This window comes from Cyprinodon variegatus, unplaced genomic scaffold (genome assembly GCF_000732505.1).
Source record: "Cyprinodon variegatus isolate N-32 unplaced genomic scaffold, C_variegatus-1.0 Scaffold1819, whole genome shotgun sequence".
Taxonomy (NCBI): domain Eukaryota; kingdom Metazoa; phylum Chordata; class Actinopteri; order Cyprinodontiformes; family Cyprinodontidae; genus Cyprinodon; species Cyprinodon variegatus.
This window is the reverse complement of record NW_015152272.1, coordinates 22,610-40,477: the sequence shown is the minus strand read 5'-3', so window position 1 is coordinate 40,477 and position 17,868 is coordinate 22,610. Positions and strand designations below refer to the sequence as shown.

The following is a 17,868-nucleotide window of genomic DNA, read 5'->3' as shown; positions in this document are numbered from 1 at the left end:
TCATACATTTTTTATTTAGAGGAGGAAAGCAGGACAAAGATGTTGTAGAAGAGGACGCCAGGGCAGCAGAAGCTTGGTTTGGTGTAGAAGGCTTACAGCCGTACATGTTGGAGCCCTTTCCTCACAACGCTGCCAGTTCTGTTAACTCTACGCCTGCTGAAGACACAGAGGTCCATCCACATGAACAATGGGACGGAACTCAATGGGAAAGGAAATTATTCTCATTTCTTATTTCAACCGTTGCGTATATTAGCTGCGACGTATGAGTCAAGATGCTATAACCGGAAAAATTTGATTGACAGATGACCGTTGATATATGATTGGCCGAATTTAGATATACAAGCTGATGTGTAACTAACTGGCCTGCATTAGATAACGGAGGGAAAAAACACAGATTTTAAGACAGGATTTTTTTTTTTTTAAATAGAAATTTTCAAGATTTTGGGACAATATGGTCTGATAAAGAGTACATTTATGTGCATACATGTTTAAGCCAGAATGATTTTTCATTTAAATATGATTTCCCTACGACTTTAAGTATAATAATACTTAAAATAAGAAATGGAAATGTCTTGAGAGCTGTAAAAAACAAAATTTAGTTTTATATACACCCTGTGTGTACAAAATTACAATAAAGTTAGTCTAAGTCTAAGTCATAATATTCATTCCATTTGCAGATCACCTTATATACTCACTCAAATTAAGGTTGAATACACTTATTTTAAGAAATTCCTATGTATTTTTAGATAGTTTTTTGCAGTGTGTAGAAGTAAATCCAACCTTGAAGGTTTTATTCAACATTGAAATTTGCAGACAATCTTCTTAAATTAGCTTTCATTACTTGATGTATAGTAAGGATGATTGAATTTACCTTAATAAAAAAATCTAATAGCTGATATGATGTTCAAGAAGGAGCTTATAAGTGAGCCACTGATTTAATATTAAACTGCTTTACTTAGCTTAAGAGTTGGTATATATTTTTTCTTTAAATAAACAATTTTTTCTTGGACAATTTGCCCATTAGATTCATTTTTTAACAAGAAAAAAAAACAATCATCTAATTTCAAATGCATAATATTCAATTATCTTGTCTTAAGAGCAAAGATATTCGCTCCTTTTGCAGATGAACTGATTTATCTGCTCAAATTAGGGAAAAACATCGATTTTAGGAAATAATTTCTGATTTTTTAATCAGTTTGTAATGGAGCAACTCCTGGAAGCTGTGATGGTTTAGTCTGAGGAGGACTGAGCTTCCAGTTAAGGTGCAGAAACTGGGCTGGCTGCTCCAGTTCTTCTAGAACCAGGTCACTGCTCCCTTATTGGTGAGTTTGGAGTCATTTAAAAGGCATTAACAGCTCAGCCTGAAATATTTAATTATTCTGATACCTTCATGATCCCTGGTATGTGATGAACCAGTCATGATGCCTCAGACTGAGTCAGATTCAGCTTCCCTCTCCTAAACGTCAGCAGCATAAAGGTGATAATTGTTGGATCAGCTGGTTTCTCTAATCCTCTCCTACACCTACCAGTGAATCATTTTCCATCAACAAATATAATTTCTACTGCAACCAGTAGTGGATCAGGTTAGAGGAGTTTGACCGCTATTATTTTTACTGTAACACTCAGGACTGATCCTGGAGCTGCAGCAACGCTCAGGTTCAACTGACCAGTTTTTCTTGAAGAACAGGACCCCAGTCGATCTTCTGCTTCAGCTCCAAGTCTTGCACCTGGTCGTACAGATCCCTGTAGAGAGCGCAGCTCTTCGCCCAGCGTTCATGCAGGTTTTTTATGCTAGAGAAGAAGCAAACCACACAAAATTGTTTTTTTTTTAATCCACTGTACAGTTTGAGATACAGCGTTTTTAAAGGTCAGAGTTTTCCAGATGAAACGTACTCGGTCTCTATCACAGAGGCCTGTGGGTGCTTCAGCTTCTTGGCTTTACCCACGTCCAGGAAAAGGTCCTTGAGCAGCTCCTCGGCCTGACCCAGGTTGGCCGAGTTTTCCTGCTGGTGAAGGCATCGCTTGTTCTTCTCCTCCAGTTCCTTGTCCTAAACAGAAGCAGGGAAAAAACATTTCTTTCAAGCTGGGATTTGTTTTTTGCTTTTTTATTCTATTGTAGAACAGACACCAAACAAAGCAAATAAAACTACAGCTCTAAAAGACACACATTTTACACAGGAGGTGCAAAAAAAAAAAAAAAAAACTGATCCAGAATAAAGTCCTTTTAAAAGAATGAGAGAAGTCCGGTCCGATATAATCTAAATATGGGCACCACACTGGAAAAACGTTCGAGAGATAAGTGAAAACTTCTTAGATTAAGTGTATTTACCTTTATTTTGAGTCTGTAAATTAGTATTTTTACTCTTAAAATAAGATAATTAGATAATATGCACTTGAAATAAGTCAATGCAATTATGTTTATTTATTTTAAGTGTAAATTGTCTTGTTCCATTAGCAAAATGTCCCTTCTACCTCCTCAATTCAAGAACAAACTCACTTATTTTAAGAAAAAAGGACTTATCTAGATTTTGATTTTTCCAGTGCACAGTATGTGGAACTGATCCATGCTAGTATTGTTAAGGTAATCATTGATGATGTGTGAGTTTATTACACCTTAATATCCACTGCCTGTTGCCTGTCAGAACTGATGTTTCAAGGTGTAATAACAACTAAGAGTTTGTTAAAGATAGACTCTCTGTGTCGACACCTTGAAGCTTTCTCTCTCTGGTTTTTTCCCTGAAAAGAGATTATTTGGGACAACCTCTTTAAATAACACTTCATAACTTATATGTATTAAATAACCACACTGCAAAAAAAGATGTACATTTTTTCTTAAAATAAGTGCGTTTTTTCTTGAATTGAGGACTTTAGTGAGACACTTTGTCAATGGAAAAAGACAATTTACATTTAAAATAAGAAAAAAAAAGATTGTCTTGTCAAGCGCATATTATCTAATTATCTTATTTTAAGTATTTAAGTTAAAACATCTCATTCTATTGGCAGATCATCTTATTTACCTACTCATATTAAGGGTAAATCGTTTTTTTTTTTTTTTACTTATTTTTAGATGGCTTTTGCAGTGCATGAAACATGACAGCAGATTTTTATATAAATTGTAATCTTACTCAGATCAGAGAAATTGCTTAGAGTTACAGAAGGCAGCAGCTCACCTCTCAGGAAGCGGCCCAGATTAACAGTTAAAAAGGCATTTTATTCATCTCCAGTCTGCTACATCGTCTTATTTTACATCATACACGTTAGCAGATGATTCGATATCCATGGTTCCAGCCTCATCAAAATATTACACTTTGTTCTTAGCTGAAGGACACCGCTTTCATTCCATTTCCAAATCTTTGCCACGTACAGAATGAATATTATAACTGTATATCCCCACAGAGGAACTGTCTTAACTGGATAAACTATTGTGGAAAACATCAGTTCTGACACGCAACAGGCAGCTAATATTAGGCTTAATAAACTCACACATCATCGATGATAATTATCCTAACAGTATGGATGATGGTGGATAGATATTCAAGGGAAATCATTTTGGAGATTATTTCAGCAGCAACCACTGATAATTGGAGGTTTTTCCCCGATCCACTGGAGAGTGTTTTTCCTGCAGACTTTAAGAACTGATCTTTCGGGAGCAGATTTTTTTCAATTGTTTGTCTGAAAGTCCCAGTTTCAGAGTAACGGGCTCCATCTCAATATCAACGTTAATTTTTCTCTTTATTCCACAGAGAATCCCAGAACAGTAGGTTTGGATTGTATAACAAAAGCCCAGAAACAATGACTTTGGGTTCCCCGGTTTGTTTTGCATTTAAGACACAATGAGGGGAGAAAGTTCGGAGATATGTGGAATCTGTGACCTATTTGAAGCTTGAGTGAAGGTTGTTTTCTCACCACACGCAGCATCTCCTCAGCTTGCAAGATGTTCTTCTCCACTTGGTCTGCATTCTTCTGCATGCGCTTGATCACTTCTGCAAGTTCAGCCGCCTCCTGCCTGCACAGAGGAACCCATAGAGTCATCCTTATCCCAGACCCAAATCTATCATCTAACTATAAAAATAAAAAAAACTTCTGATCAAATGAGGTTAACGCCACACACAGCCATATTTAATGAGCCACACGACTAAAAGTAGTGGGCAGCTTTGATTTAAAAGCAACAGAAACGTATTTTTATCTCAAATTTAAACCTAAAAAGTGAAAACCTGTTTTAAGCCCCATTTACTCTGATACCTTTTAATAAGACTTAATTAGTTAGGGCTCCACATGTTGGGTATAAACGGATCAGTGTTTCACCACCAGCCACGAAAGCGGTGCAGCAAACGTACGGAGGAGATGCTCTGGTCAGACGGGAGCAAAACTTTAAGCATCACCAGACTTAAGCATGGTGGTGGCAGCATTATGCTGTGGGGACACTGAGGTCAAACTGTGCCGAACAATCCAGTCAAAGCCCAGAACTGTATTCACGGTGAAACCTGCTTAGGAATATTTTTCTATGAATGAGTCTGAGCGGTTTGCAAAGCTGATCCAGAATAGTAGCTTCTAATGAGGCACTGAATCATCGAGGCTTGATCAAAACATGCATCGCACTGCTAGCTGGTTATTACTATAAACATAAGGAAACTGCACCTTATTTTCTTTCACTTCCTGTTCATCAACCTTCATTGTGTTGTTCTTTCACATAAAAGATGGGATGAGTATGTGTGACTCCTTTTGCAATCATCATCATCATCATCCACTGAGAGGAAATAAACCTGCTAGCTCGGCTCAGCTGGGATCTTTGCTCATAAAAACCTCCAGCAGACCTGTTTGGTGGCTCCGTCTGTTTGGTTTAGGATTCCTTCTTCATGAAGACACGACAGCAAAGTATTTATCATGACCCGCCCGGATTAAGAGCCAGAGGACACATTGTTGGCTGGAGGGGAGCGTGTCCCCCTTCATGCCCTCCTGTTAAACGGTCAGGAATGTGGTTTGGTTAAATGTGAGCGAGTGAGACATTCCTTCATCCTCAAGAAAAACAAGCAGCGTTAGTCGTGGACTGAAGGTTTATGAAAGGTGTAGGCCTGTCTTCCACACTGCGGGTTTGTAGTAGGAAGACTAATGGGTGACAAATATTTTCTGCAGAGAAAAGTTTTCTGCTCTTCTAATCACTCCCACTGCTGGAATGTATCTGTATCTGTAAGGAAGTTACTCAGTAACTTTTGCTCATATTTAGCCGTCTTTATCAAACTAAGGACCATTTTCTTCATAATATTTACGATTTGTGGATAGATATGACATAGTACAATTAATTTAAACACATTTTGGCCCTCTTATATTGTATTAATTGCAATAAATCCCTACAGTATGGATTTATTTTAACACCATAGTAAATAAAGGAACCTAAAATCAGAATTTCACTCACTTTGTTCCTTATAAGCTTTTTTCTTTTTACGACGCTGCAAAATTGCTGTAATTAGGACTGCCTAACGAGCCAACGCTGCATCACTCATCCTTTCAATGTCAACGTGTGGTTGAAGACAAACAGGAGACTTTGCAGTGCCACTCCTGTGCACCACACCCCATAATGAAACGCTAATCATGTTCAGAAGTATGTGCCCCCTCCCTCCCACCTCACAGGTGACAGCAAGCAGAGATACAGGCTTCACCTGCTCACAGCAGAGCTGACGTTGCTCTAAGGAGGCAGCAATTAGTGACAAGCTGAGAGAAAAAATGGCAGCAAAAGGTGAATCCCACCCAGTCACCTTCAGTGGTTGTAAAGCGATAATAGCCAGGTATTTATTACAAAATGAGCCCCTGATTGGATTGTCGACCTAATTGGTAAATAGGTGTGGAGAAGGATAACGTTATGGTTAATGGAATAAAAAATAAATATTTAAAACTCTTTTGAATAATTTTCTACAATTTATTGATCTAAATTGAAATATTTTTGCTTTTTAAGTTTAACAGCTCTCTTCTTAAGCTCCAAAAAAAATGTAACGTTTTAAAGATCGGTTTGTTGTTTTGTTATTAAGAAGAAATACACCCTTAATAGAAAAAAAATTATTAAAAGCACTTTCATTATTTTTTTTAGAAAATAGTGTGGAATTCGCTCTAGAGGAGGTCCTATTTAGGTACAAGATTATAAAGCATTAAAACTGCTTTTTTTTTTATGATCACATTTGGAATAAAGATGAGTAACTTTTAGCCACTAGGGGCGCTAGACCTGTAACTTCCAGGATTAGAGGCCCTGGAAGCCATAGCAACTGGCAGCTCTGCATTGTCACAAAGTGAAACAGTTGGATATTAAGTCATGAAGTAATTCTTAAAGCTAAGATTAAATCTGACATCTGAGAACCATAAATGTGTCTGATCAGGTGTCATAAGTTTTATTTGGCGAACAACTTTTAGCGTAGCTAGCTCTCGTGTTTAAGAGGAGCTCAGACTGCCGTAAAGCGGAGCTCTGTGCTGTAAAATCAATTACTCTGCAACAGTTTTGACCCTATTAAATTATATAGGATCATTTCTGAGAGCAGCAACTAGAAAAAATCATTTATTTCAAATTTAGCTTAACTTAGGTCAAACGTTACACACTGTCTTACCCTGTAACACCAAGTGTCACGACAAAAAAATTATAGATGCTTATAATTATACTCATGCAGTGGAGAAAATGCATTATAATTGGCACAGAAATGCTTAATACCTCAAAATGTAAATACATTAAAACAAAAATGTTTATACCTATAATATGTTGTCGATTTAAAAGTATCAAGAATGTATCTAACAAGATCTGTCTTTCTTTGATAAAGAAACTAAAACAGACTTTTCTATTAGAACTGGAAACCATAGCCTGTCTGAGTTAGTCTATCCAGGCTATTTGATTCTCACAGAGATAATAAAAACTCACAATGGTTAAAAAAAAAATCTGTAGTTTTTGAAAAGGATTTCGAATTAGGAGACAGAATCAGTGTTTGACAAGTAAAACTGCTTTTCTCAATAACCATCTATGACCCAGTTCAAACTTATTTTAACAATTAATTCTATCTTCATGAGTATTTTTTAATACATAAAGCAAAGGCTTGACATGTTTTTGGAGCCCAGGCTTCCATGTTGGCTGGATTGTAGTTTTGAGTCGCCCATATAGGTCACTGCAGGCTGATGATTGACCTCTTTGGCAAAGAGGTTAAGAAAAGGAATCAATGAAAGAGGAAAGTTGAGCCTTCAAAATGTCCTCTGACTCTTTTTGCTTTTCAATTACTTTTATAGACATGCAGTCTATCCTGCTAGACTTTGATTGTGTGTTAATATTTAACAGGCCTCCTCAGTCATCAATGAACCAACAGTACATTGAGAGATTTAGGGAAAAGCATTCCTCTGCATGAGTAAAACCGATACAAGAGCAGCTGTGAAGATAGAGGACTAAATGAGGAACAAACACACACACACACACCCAGGAAACCTGACACACACACACACAAACAGACATTCAACTCACTTGCTGAGCTTCACAGAGCTGAGTTCGTTTTTCTTCGACATCTCGGGAGGCCGTCAGGGACCTGTCACTGTAATCTGAGTCCTGCTATGGTTCTTCCAGCACCCCACTCTCTTCTCCTCTTCTTCCTCTCACTAATGTGTTGTATTCTCTACTTCCACTCACTCCCCCACCCACCCCACTCAGTTAAGAAGCGTCCACCTGTCTGTGCTCCTCCCAGGCCAACAGGTGTAGGTGTGTCATCCACACTGAGCGCTGCAGACCGGGTGGACCTGTTCCACTCTCCTGCCAGCTTCCGCTGCCTTATTTTTATTCCAGGAGTTTTTCCCTGCCACACATTTAATCCAGTAATCAAGTTCTGAGAAACCAAGCTTCAGGAAACCGGAGCTGGAATTTGAGATTTCTGTTTTGCTTTGCTTTCTTTTGCCTACAACAGTTTTTGTTCAATTGGAATCCTTCTTTGTGTGCCAAACTAAAACATGATTGATAACTCTGCTTTGAAAACGTTTATTATCCACAGTAGTGTTTTAATTTTTAATCACAGTTATCGTGGAGTTAATCTGTATTTTAGATTTTCTTAAAAAGGCAAGTCAGCTGAAATAAAAAGTCCCAAATCAGGGATTTTCAGACGCTTATTTGGAGCTGCAGGTTTTTAGGGCATACTGTTTCTATGTGCTGCTGAGATTTAAGTTTGTGCTTCTTCTGCCTAAAAGTAATATTTAAACGGTGAGGTGCCCGAATCAGAGTGTAAGGCAAGGCAAGGCAAGGCAAGGCAAGGCAAGGAAAATTTATTTATATAGCACAATTCAGTACAAAGACAATGCAAAGTGCTTTACATGATCAAAATATAGGAAAATAAAACAGAATAAAAGCAAGTAGGAAAAAAAAAACATAACAAGATTTTCTGTGTGGGGAGCTAACAATTAGGGTGATGGCAAGGAGACCCTCCAGCCTCGTAGACCATCAGTCATCAATAACCCAGAGATTATATTAAATCATTGCGATTTAAATGACAAAATTTCTTGTTTCATTTTTTTTTTTTTGGGAGCTCTTTCATTTTCCACCCAAAACAAACTTCGAAATTACATTAAGTTCATTTGAAATTAAAATCATCCAGGGGTATGAATAATTTTGACCTTTGCATTATGCAGTCTATATTATCCTCTGACCTTTTCCCTTAGTTTTCCTCTCCCTATTCTAAAAAGTATTAACCCACAGCACAACGCTGCTACCACCATGTTTCACACTGAAGATGGGGTGTTTATGGTCACATGGAAAGTTTGTTTTCTGCCTTACTTTTTGTTTTGCACTATATTAACCCCTTATATGGTAAGTTACTGTTTTCGGTCACTTCCATACCCCTTACTAATGAAGTCTAGAAGCAGAAGATTTATATCCAGCCATTCATCTAAGATACGACTACCTGGAAGTACACATGATTTATCAAATTGAATGAGTCCTTGGATGATAATAACCAGCTAATGTAAAAAGTTAAAAGGCTAATTGAAAAGTTAATAAGCTAAGTTAAAAAGTAAATGTAAGTGAATGCATCAGCATTAATATCCTAAGGTTGGGCAACAAAAATTGTTTCACTCATTGAATGTTCTTTCATGAACTTTTGTTCTTTTTCTTAATATATTAAGGCAAGTGTCCGTCTTGTTTTTACATTGACCTTAATTTTTGTCATCAGAATATACATATTTTTTAGATGTTAGAAAAGTAATAAGGTCTTGTCTTACCCTCCAATAGCAGTCAAAGCTTGAAAGTTTGATTTTAAAAGTATTTCATTGAATTTAAGGGTAGCAAAATAAAGAGGTATTGTCTTTCGACTTAGAATTATTCACTACTTTTCGTAAGTCTTTTAATTAAAAGCCTGCAAATCATATCCCAGTTGTACTATGACAAAGTGTGACACAGGGTTTTACAGTTCAGTAAAACCAACAAAAAAAAAAAAAACAGAAACTGAAATAGATAACTAACCAAAATTAGATTTATACTCATCTTTTTTTATTGTTTATCAATTTTTTTCTACCTTAAACTTGTGTGATTTCCTTTTACAACCAGTTTTTTAATGGTTTTCTCATATGCACAATTTCACTCTAACCTTTTTGAATCCTGCACCTAAGAATTAACCGCAGTATGAAATCACTAAAACTAGATGTAAACTAAACATTATTTAAATTGAGCAACTAATAAAACTCAAGACATTTAATCTAATAACTGATTAAAACTGAATTAGAGAGACAAAAAAAACTCAAAGTGCAAAACTGTTACAACCTTGGTGGGGAAAATGTTGAATAGTTCTGAAAACTTTACAAGTAAAGGAATGTAGAGTAACTTGTCCTATGGTGTGTTTTGAGTCGTGATAAACTCTTTTTTCACTTTCCAAATATAAAGTAAAAACAGAAAGATAAAACACTTTCACATCTGATGTAATTGAATATTTCCGATAACGCAGAAGATGAACTATTGGATTTGGATGCGTACGGTCAGATTTTTCTGACTATTGGCGCTCAGAACATTAAGGATCAGCAGAGCCTAGAGCAGCTGAATTTCCAGGTATCTGTACTTATCGTGCACACACCCAGTGCAGTTATCCAAGTGTCAAGGTCTGAAGTGAGGAATGCAAAGTCCAAATGAGGGAGTCAGAAAACTGTGGCTGATAACATAAACCCGGGTTCAGTTTTTCATGGGGGAATGTGAGAGCTGATTACACACAAATATGCACACCTTTATAAGGGAAGCTGACAGGAGACAGCTGACAGGACTTCAATGCGACTTCTTTCCGCGTCATTGGGAAGAAATGACTCCAGCATGCTGCCCTGTCTCATGCTTCGCAAGGGTGTGTGTGACTCACACCCAGAGCAGCAACTCCATGAAGCCAACGCCTTCATACCAGCGAGGAGAGGGAGGGGTTAGAGAACAAAGGTGAGAGGAAATATGGCTCAACAGGAAGGACAGAGCTGTCAGACAGGAAAGCGGACATGGTGAGGGGAGTCTCACTTGGCCTGGACCTCGGACCCCTGCTGTAGTTAAACACCATGAGAGAGATGCTGTCGCTTAGAGTGGATCAAGTGAAAGCAAATAAAAATTTGTTTCTTTGGACTGAGTTAAACTGCTAAAAAAAAAACAAGCTGGGACTGCTATGCAGCCGGTGTGACCAGGTGGTGTGTTCTGATAGATTCAATAGACCAGGAACTATTTATTCATTCATTAAACATCTATGGATTTCCTTTAGACTCAATGTGATCAAGTAGACTACAGAGGAGGGTTCAACAGGGGGTCCAAGGAAGTACTGCATGGGGGTCATGAAAGTTTTGATTGATTACACTTTTTATATTCCTCCCTGCTATAATTTTCAGTAATATAAATGTCTTTAAATACAAATTCACATGAACTCAACACACTGAAGTAAACGGATAGATGGAGACAGAAGATGGGTCAGTCATCAATGTACACATTGGTGGGCAGTATTTCATTCACAGCACCTGCCCATCAATGAGGAATCAGAAATGCTTTAATAATCACAGGGCAACATTACTTACATTAGTCCATCTGTAATAGAGTGATTATAGGACCAGTTTAATATAACACAATTTCATACAATATAATTAGGGGGTCCCAGCCCCATCTCACCATCAGTTTGGGGGTCCTTGGCCTGGAAAACGTTTAAGACGCCTGGACTACAGGAATGTAAATCTGTGTTGCTGGGGCAGACATACTTGAGGGGTTTGAGCACATGAAGTGCCTAAAACCTTTGGATTAATAACTCTTGTTTGCCTTTTTTATTCCTGCCCGATGTCACCTAAACTAAATTCAGTCTCCATGTCGTCAAATAACCCTTTATATTTATTATCTCACCACTTATTCTTTTCCAGATTAATCCGTCCGTTGTCTTCCTAGTTCTACATTTTATTTTTATTTTTTTAAACAATTTGATTATAACTAGCTGAAAAAAAAATGTCAACCATTTGATCCCAAAAGGATATTAAATGTTAAGGTTACTTCAATATGTTGCAGATACCATTAGCTGTAGGTAGGGAAAATATACACACACCCACCTTTAATTAGGAAAGGTTTGAAGTCACCTATGACTTTTGCAATTATAAAGTGTGAAAATTAGTGGGGCATCTAGGAACAGAGGGGTGTACAATCAGGTAAATTTGTTCTAAAAGTTACAAAAGCAAACAGCTTTTGCAGCACCACTGCATCGTTTAAAAATGGGTGACCTAAATGAAATCTAATGGGGTAGCCCTTTACCCCCACAAGTCAACATCTGTTTAGAGATTATTTTAGTGCATCTTAAATTGATCAGTTTGTGGGAGCCAACAACGGAGATTTATAAGCAATATCTTGTAGGATACAATGAGAACTCACTTCTGTGCTGCATATTTAAATTTCTCATTTCATTCCACCAACGCCATACTTTGAACTTTAGAGAAAGCAACTGATCTAAGGGAAAGTATGACCCCTGCTGGATGAAACTGGTAGAACAAGAGAATAAGTTCAACAAAAGACAAAAACAAGAATCTTTTCTGGGGTTTTATTTCAAAGATCATGCAGTGCACTTCCAATGTAGGAGCCGAACATCACTGAATGCTACACATGAAAAGCAATACACTTGTAATTATCTGGTACAAAACAAACTATATTTCAGAGGAATGTAACAAATTAAATAGGAGGAAAAAAAATATATAAAGTGGAAACTATTGCCGCACTGCAGATCTTAAAAAGACTTCATCATGAGTTTTACTTTAACCCTTCTGTGTCAATACAAAAATTCAAATTAAAGAACCTAAAAGACAAAATGCAATAAATTACCTCTTTCAAGTTCGTGGGGCATCTACTGAGGGAACTGTGGAGGCATGGGGTACGGCACCAGAGGGGGAGGGGGATGCTGTGGAGGGGCAACCTGTGGGGGAGCCTGGGCCTGGGGGAACGAGAACTGAGGATGGCTCGTCCCGTTCTGAGCCACAGGGTTGCTGGGGGCAAACTGTTGGGCCTGGAAGTTGTTTTGGGCGACAAATGTTTGAGTTTGGTTGTTGCTGAAGTTTGACTGTCCATTGTTATTGTAGTTGCCCCCACCGTAACCATTGCTGGTGCCGTTATTGCTGCCATAGCCTCCATTCTGAGAACCTGTGCCGTAACTCTTATTTGGTCCATTGTTATAACCTCTATCTCTACCACCACCAAAATCACGCCTTCCAGAGGAATACCTATCCCGACGGTCGTCTCTGTAGTCACCACCTCTGCCGCCCCTTGAACGACCTGAGGAAAAGATAAAGAAATCATCAACTACGCTGGTAAGCTCTTCTTTATAATCAACCCCACCCAGAAACAATCAGCGGAAGAGTTTTGCCAAGGACGGCACCGTTTTTGCATCTCACCAATTATTTTTACCTCCTCTTTCTTCTGCCATTTGGAGGAGCTTTGGGTTGATGGCCTGGTTGGCCTCCCGGAGCACGGAGACGAGGTCCGCCGCCTGCCGCATGTTGTTAGGAGTGAAGAAGGTATAAGCCGTGCCGGTCTTTTGGCTGCGAGCTGTTCTGCCAATGCGGTGGATATAGTCCTCAGAGTTGTTAGGGTAGTCAAAGTTGATGACAAATTTCACGTCTTCCACATCTGTAAGATGTTGCAGTGTGGCAGAAAGGAGGGCAACACGTGTGTGCCAAAGCCAACACAACAACCAGACCAAAGGAGATAAAGTTAGTCTCGTCACTGGAGGACGAAGGTGGGTATACTTTATAGCTGGAAAAAAAGGCTAGCATTAAATGTCAACAGGGAGACTACGGTGGGAAAAGAAAAATGATGCACACTCCATTCACTTCTTATACACCAGGCATAAGTCTTACCTTAAAGGAGTATGCATTCAATAATCCATTCCCATTGCAGCACAACCCTAACACTGTCATTAAAAAAGGTCTCTATAAAACAACTTCCTCTTAGAAACTTGTCCTTTAAAAAAAGAAGTGGGGGGGAAAAACCCTTCATCTCCCCCCACCCTGTTGCTCCTTGCTGACTACTGAATTCAAACTTTGCCGTTAACCTGTAGACCAGACCCTCCTTGAAGGAAGCCTACAGGTCAACCCCTTTCCAGCATGTGATCTTTTCCATACCAAGCGTTCACTTGACCATAATGTCTCTCGTTGGCAGGTCTCGACATGACTTTCAAACGCAGGCGAGGGAGGAATGTGAGCTTGGATTTAGTCCAACCGTGTCCAACTACCATGTCCCACTGTCACCAAAAGCGCCAGTAGCCATGTCATTACAGAGGTGAGGGTATGATCGGACTGCTCTTCAGACTGATGTTTAAGAAACCGCATCATTTACCATGCTTCGAAAGTCTCACTAGAACAGTTCAATTGGCTCAAATGACTTGCAATGCAGAATCCAAAAGTACATGCAAGACAAAAGGAGGCAGGGCAGCCGGGCTTTTAGCTGGGACACTTAGACCAGGGTGTGTGAAGCAGTCCAAACCATGGCCGGAAAAACAAAACATGGGGGAGGAACTTTGGCCAGCCCTCAACTCTCCCCCATTTTTAGGCAGGCCAGCACATTATGCTTCGTTTGGGCCTGGTCACCTCTGTACATCTGCATGACTGGGAGACCCGTGCCTCGCCAGTCTGGACACCTCCAAGAATCCTCCTTCCCCCTCTGGATACCTGGGCTTGTCATGCCAAGGCCCTGCCACACAGACTGCTCCTTCAGGTCAGGGGAGAAACTCAGAAAGAAGCAGAAGTGTTAAAGAAAGCAAATACTTTCTTCTAGAAATTCATTCAAAGACAGTCTAGTTTACAGGATACAGACCTAGGCCTCTGGATGCGACGTCTGTGGCGATGAGTATGGGAGCTTTGCCAAATTTGAACTCTAAAAAACGGCAGAAGACAGAATTATAATTTCAACACATTTTGTAAGGAAAAAAATAAGTGCATCTATAAAAAGACTTTACCATTAAGAACCCAGTCTCTTTCCTGCTGGCTTTTGTCACCATGGATACCCATAGCTGGCCACCTGAATAAAATGACGGTCATTATTACCAGGAAGTGTAATAGACTGGTTTATATGCTCAAATTAATTTCAGGACATACCCATCTCTTCTCATTCGACGAGTGAGGTCATCACACCGCCTCTTTGTCTCCACAAAGATGATTGTCTTGTTCTCCTTCTCACTCATGATCTCCTCGAGCAGACGGATCAGCCTAGAAAATGTACATGAGTTCAGTTTCTGGAAAAGTGCTTGGGCAAACTTTTAGGGGGGTCTGGTACGTACTTGTTTTCTTTCTCTCCATCATTGCAAACATCCACAATCTGAAGGATGTTATGATTAGCACTAAGCTGTAGTGCACCGATGTTGATTTGAACATATTCCTTCAGGAAGTCTTCTGCCAGCTGGCGAACCTCTTTAGGCCAAGTGGCACTCCACATGAGAGTCTGTCTGTCGGGCTGTAACAACAAACAGTCAGCCTAACTGTAAACATCAGCTTATACAGTAAATCTACTTTAGCTCTTGAATAAAGTCATCTCATACCCTGATTTGGTCAACAATTTTCCTGATCTGAGGCTCAAATCCCATATCCAGCATTCTGTCTGCCTCATCCAGCACCAAGTAAGTGCATCGGCGAAGGTTCGTCTTTCCTGCCTCAAGGAAGTCAATGAGCCTCCCTGGAGTGGCAATGCAAATTTCTACACCTAAGAAAACAAAGCAGATGGTCAGTTAGTGGGAAACTCCATGCATCGCCCTCCATCAATAGTTCTGCACACACAAACAGCACGTACCCCTCTCCAAATCGCGGAGCTGAGGCCCTTTCGGAGCACCTCCGTAGATGCAGGTGGATTTCAGACGAGAAGCTCTGCCGTATTCAGCCGCCACCTGCTGTACTTGCTGTGCCAGCTCACGAGTGGGGGCCAACACCAAGCACTGCCAGGAAGAATTGCATTTTATCAAATCAGTATAGTATGCCTAGAAATTTTGTTTTCCAGCCTTTAACTGTATACAACAAAGCCCAGAGACTAAAAAAAAACAAAAAAAAACTTACAATTGGACCATCCCCACGTTCCAAGAAAGGCTGATGATTGATGTGGACAATCGCAGGCAGAAGATACTGCAAAGGAAAGCAACATTAAGTATCAACTACACCCATCATGTTCTGACCACTATCATTTAATCCAAGTGACTAAATTAACCAACAGCTTACAGAAAGTGTCTTTCCAGAGCCAGTCTGAGCAATGCCGACCATGTCCATGCCACTGAGAGCCAAAGGCCATCCCTGAGCCTGGATAGGCGTTGGTTCAGTCCAGTTCTGTTTGTTGATGACCTCCATCACATAAGCTAAAGCAGTAAAATATGGAAAACAGAATGAAGTGAAACTATTCAAACTATTGATGCATACACCACTTTCTTAAACTTACAGGGAAAGCTAGCCTCATGGAACTGAGTTATAGGGTTGGGGCAGTCCCTCCCTTTCACCGTTATCGTTTTGGACCTTCTGTATTGCTCCGCTTCTTGCTGTAAAACGTAAACAATCACAAATGAGGGCAACATCAACCAACAAGAGTAGTCAAGCTAAACCGTTATATAACCTATACATACCAGTGTTCTACGGGCGACGTCAGGATGCTGCTGATAAAAGTTTTTCTCAAACTTTGGAAGCTCATCCAGGTTCCAGTGTTTCTTCCTTAATCGCTCCCCTGGATTCCCGAACTTTCCTCCTCCACCGCCACCACTCCGGCTCCCACCGAACCGGGGAGGCCCACCGCCATAGCTGCAGATAAACGAAACTTTTCAGTTTCAAATGTCCACGCTAAGTAAAAATAGTCACACATAGCTAGATTTTGTTAGTTAGCGTAATCATTGGGAGAACCCTGCTTAAAAAGCCCGTTTTATGAGGGATACATAGAATAGTAATCTTACTTGACCGATTAGCTCCCTTTTGTGATTGCAATTCAATTGATATCAGTGGGGTACTACAATTGAGCAGTGTAAACTTTAGTTTTAAACGTGTTGACACACGTTGATTTTTTTTTTCCAGCAGGGAGCGAACTGGGGAGAGAATGGAAAAAAAGAAGCCGGCATTTTGTGTCCGCTTACTAACGCCGCCACATGGCGAAAAGCCGACTAGCCGCGTTAGCTCCACGTTAGCAGCCACCCACAGAGCAAATTAAACATCCCAAACAATCACTAAATAGGACGAAAACTGACACCAAACCCATTGAATTGCTTGCTGGTTGTAGACTATCGTTTTAATCAAGTTCAAAGTAGAGGTTTGACCAGCTGTTAGCTTAGCAAGTTAGCCGGTAGCTAACAACTTACAGCAGTTTCGGGGCACGAGGCCAAATAAGGCCTCAGGCTTTGAAAAAAACGAGGTAACAAAAGGAGCAATATAGAAGATTGTAACGAACAAAATGTTATAGTAGTTGTTGCTTGGCCATTGTGAAGCATTCAGAAAGCTAGCTTACAATTGTAAAACGTTATTTTTAATTAACTGAAGTATCAACCATGTCACGCGACGGTAGCATCCGTTAAAATAAAACTAAAGTTACGGACTTACCCTCTGTCTCTATCTCTGCCGCGATCTCTGTCTGAATATCCAGGCATACTGTTAACAAAAAGGTGCAAGTAAAAAAGAAAGCTGTAAATACAAAGCGGCCTCTACTTCAGATGGCAGGCCGGCAGTGGTGCTGAAATGCCGGTTACCGCGAAATGAGGCCCGGCTTTTATATGAAGCAGAACGTCTTACTTCCTACAGATTCATCCGCCGCAGCAGTTTCGATCTCCGTGGTTCCCTAAAAACGATAAAGGCTACAAATTTTCAATATTTTACACAATTTCACGGTAAGATCGAAGCACGATCTTCCCTAAAAAGAGTTACTGCGTTTAAAGTAATCACATAAGAAAAAATGACAACTTAAGAGTCTAAACAAACATGTATACACCAAAGGAGAACAACTTTATACTAAAAACACAAATAAATAAAAATTAAATCTGTCGTAACCGGTGTAGAATAAAACAAAGGCGGTGGATATCTTTGTAGGAAATCATACATGCTAAACTTCATGGGTTTACTAGTGCGAGTTCTGGCGGATGAATATGTACCATATGTACCAGACAAAAAAAGGAGTGATACGACCTACTTCCGATGGCTGCACATATAACAGTAAATGACGCAATCAGGACCAACCCAAATATTTTTTTCTTTTCTCTTTTTCTCAGGTATTACGGTTAAACTGACAGAGTTTCTTAATATAACTAGAAGTAACAACTTTTGATATGCTCTTCTTTGTTTTAATGGATTTTATAATTTCTATAAATACCATGTATTTCATTTAAATTTTATGTATTTTAACAGAATGTGCATATGAAGTATGAAAATAGAGCAATATATATTTTT

At 39.4% G+C, this 17,868-nt stretch overlaps 2 protein-coding genes across 3 annotated transcripts in view; both read right to left on the bottom strand.

Annotated features, from left to right (window-relative positions):
• The window catches only part of LOC107104617 (envoplakin-like), a 23,139-nt gene extending 15,486 nt beyond the window's left edge, over positions 1 to 7,653 (bottom strand). Inside the window, exons 1-4 of the mRNA XM_015404655.1 lie at positions 7,484 to 7,653; positions 3,907 to 4,006; positions 1,894 to 2,048; positions 1,668 to 1,791 (exon numbers count right to left, since the gene is read on the bottom strand). Of these exons, the coding sequence (XP_015260141.1) occupies positions 1,668 to 1,791; positions 1,894 to 2,048; positions 3,907 to 4,006; positions 7,484 to 7,524 (420 nt within the window). The 5' untranslated portion in view covers positions 7,525 to 7,653. The remainder of the gene's footprint in view (positions 1 to 1,667; positions 1,792 to 1,893; positions 2,049 to 3,906; positions 4,007 to 7,483) is intronic.
• A 4,346-nt stretch (positions 7,654 to 11,999) lies between these two features.
• On the bottom strand, positions 12,000 to 17,189 carry LOC107104618 (probable ATP-dependent RNA helicase DDX5). Of its 2 annotated transcripts, none has more exons than XM_015404656.1 (13): positions 17,029 to 17,189; positions 16,071 to 16,242; positions 15,890 to 15,986; positions 15,676 to 15,809; positions 15,517 to 15,582; positions 15,257 to 15,398; positions 15,009 to 15,169; positions 14,751 to 14,923; positions 14,569 to 14,679; positions 14,430 to 14,491; positions 14,288 to 14,347; positions 12,881 to 13,102; positions 12,000 to 12,748 (listed from the first exon to the last, which is right to left on the bottom strand). In XM_015404656.1, exons 1-13 carry the CDS (start codon positions 17,073 to 17,075, stop codon positions 12,324 to 12,326), a joined length of 1,872 nt encoding a protein of 623 aa, XP_015260142.1. In that variant the 5' UTR covers positions 17,076 to 17,189; the 3' UTR covers positions 12,000 to 12,323. The 2 variants fall into 2 exon arrangements, with proteins under 2 accessions (XP_015260142.1, XP_015260143.1); XM_015404657.1 differs by having other exon boundaries at positions 12,638 to 12,748; positions 12,868 to 13,102.
• Between the last annotated feature and the right edge of the window lie 679 nt (positions 17,190 to 17,868).

Bases quoted from the DNA above. Each gene is read 5' to 3' on its own strand.
- LOC107104618 (XM_015404656.1), bottom strand. From the start codon at position 17,075: ATGCCTGGATATTCAGACAGAGATCGCGGCAGAGATAGAGACAGAGG. The intron at 15,170-15,256 runs GTACGTGCTGTT...TTGTTTTCTTAG, and splicing joins GCTCCGCGATTTGGAGAGGG to GTGTAGAAATTTGCATTGCC. The intron at 14,348-14,429 runs GTAAAGTCTTTT...GCCGTTTTTTAG, and splicing joins AAGAGACTGGGTTCTTAATG to AGTTCAAATTTGGCAAAGCT.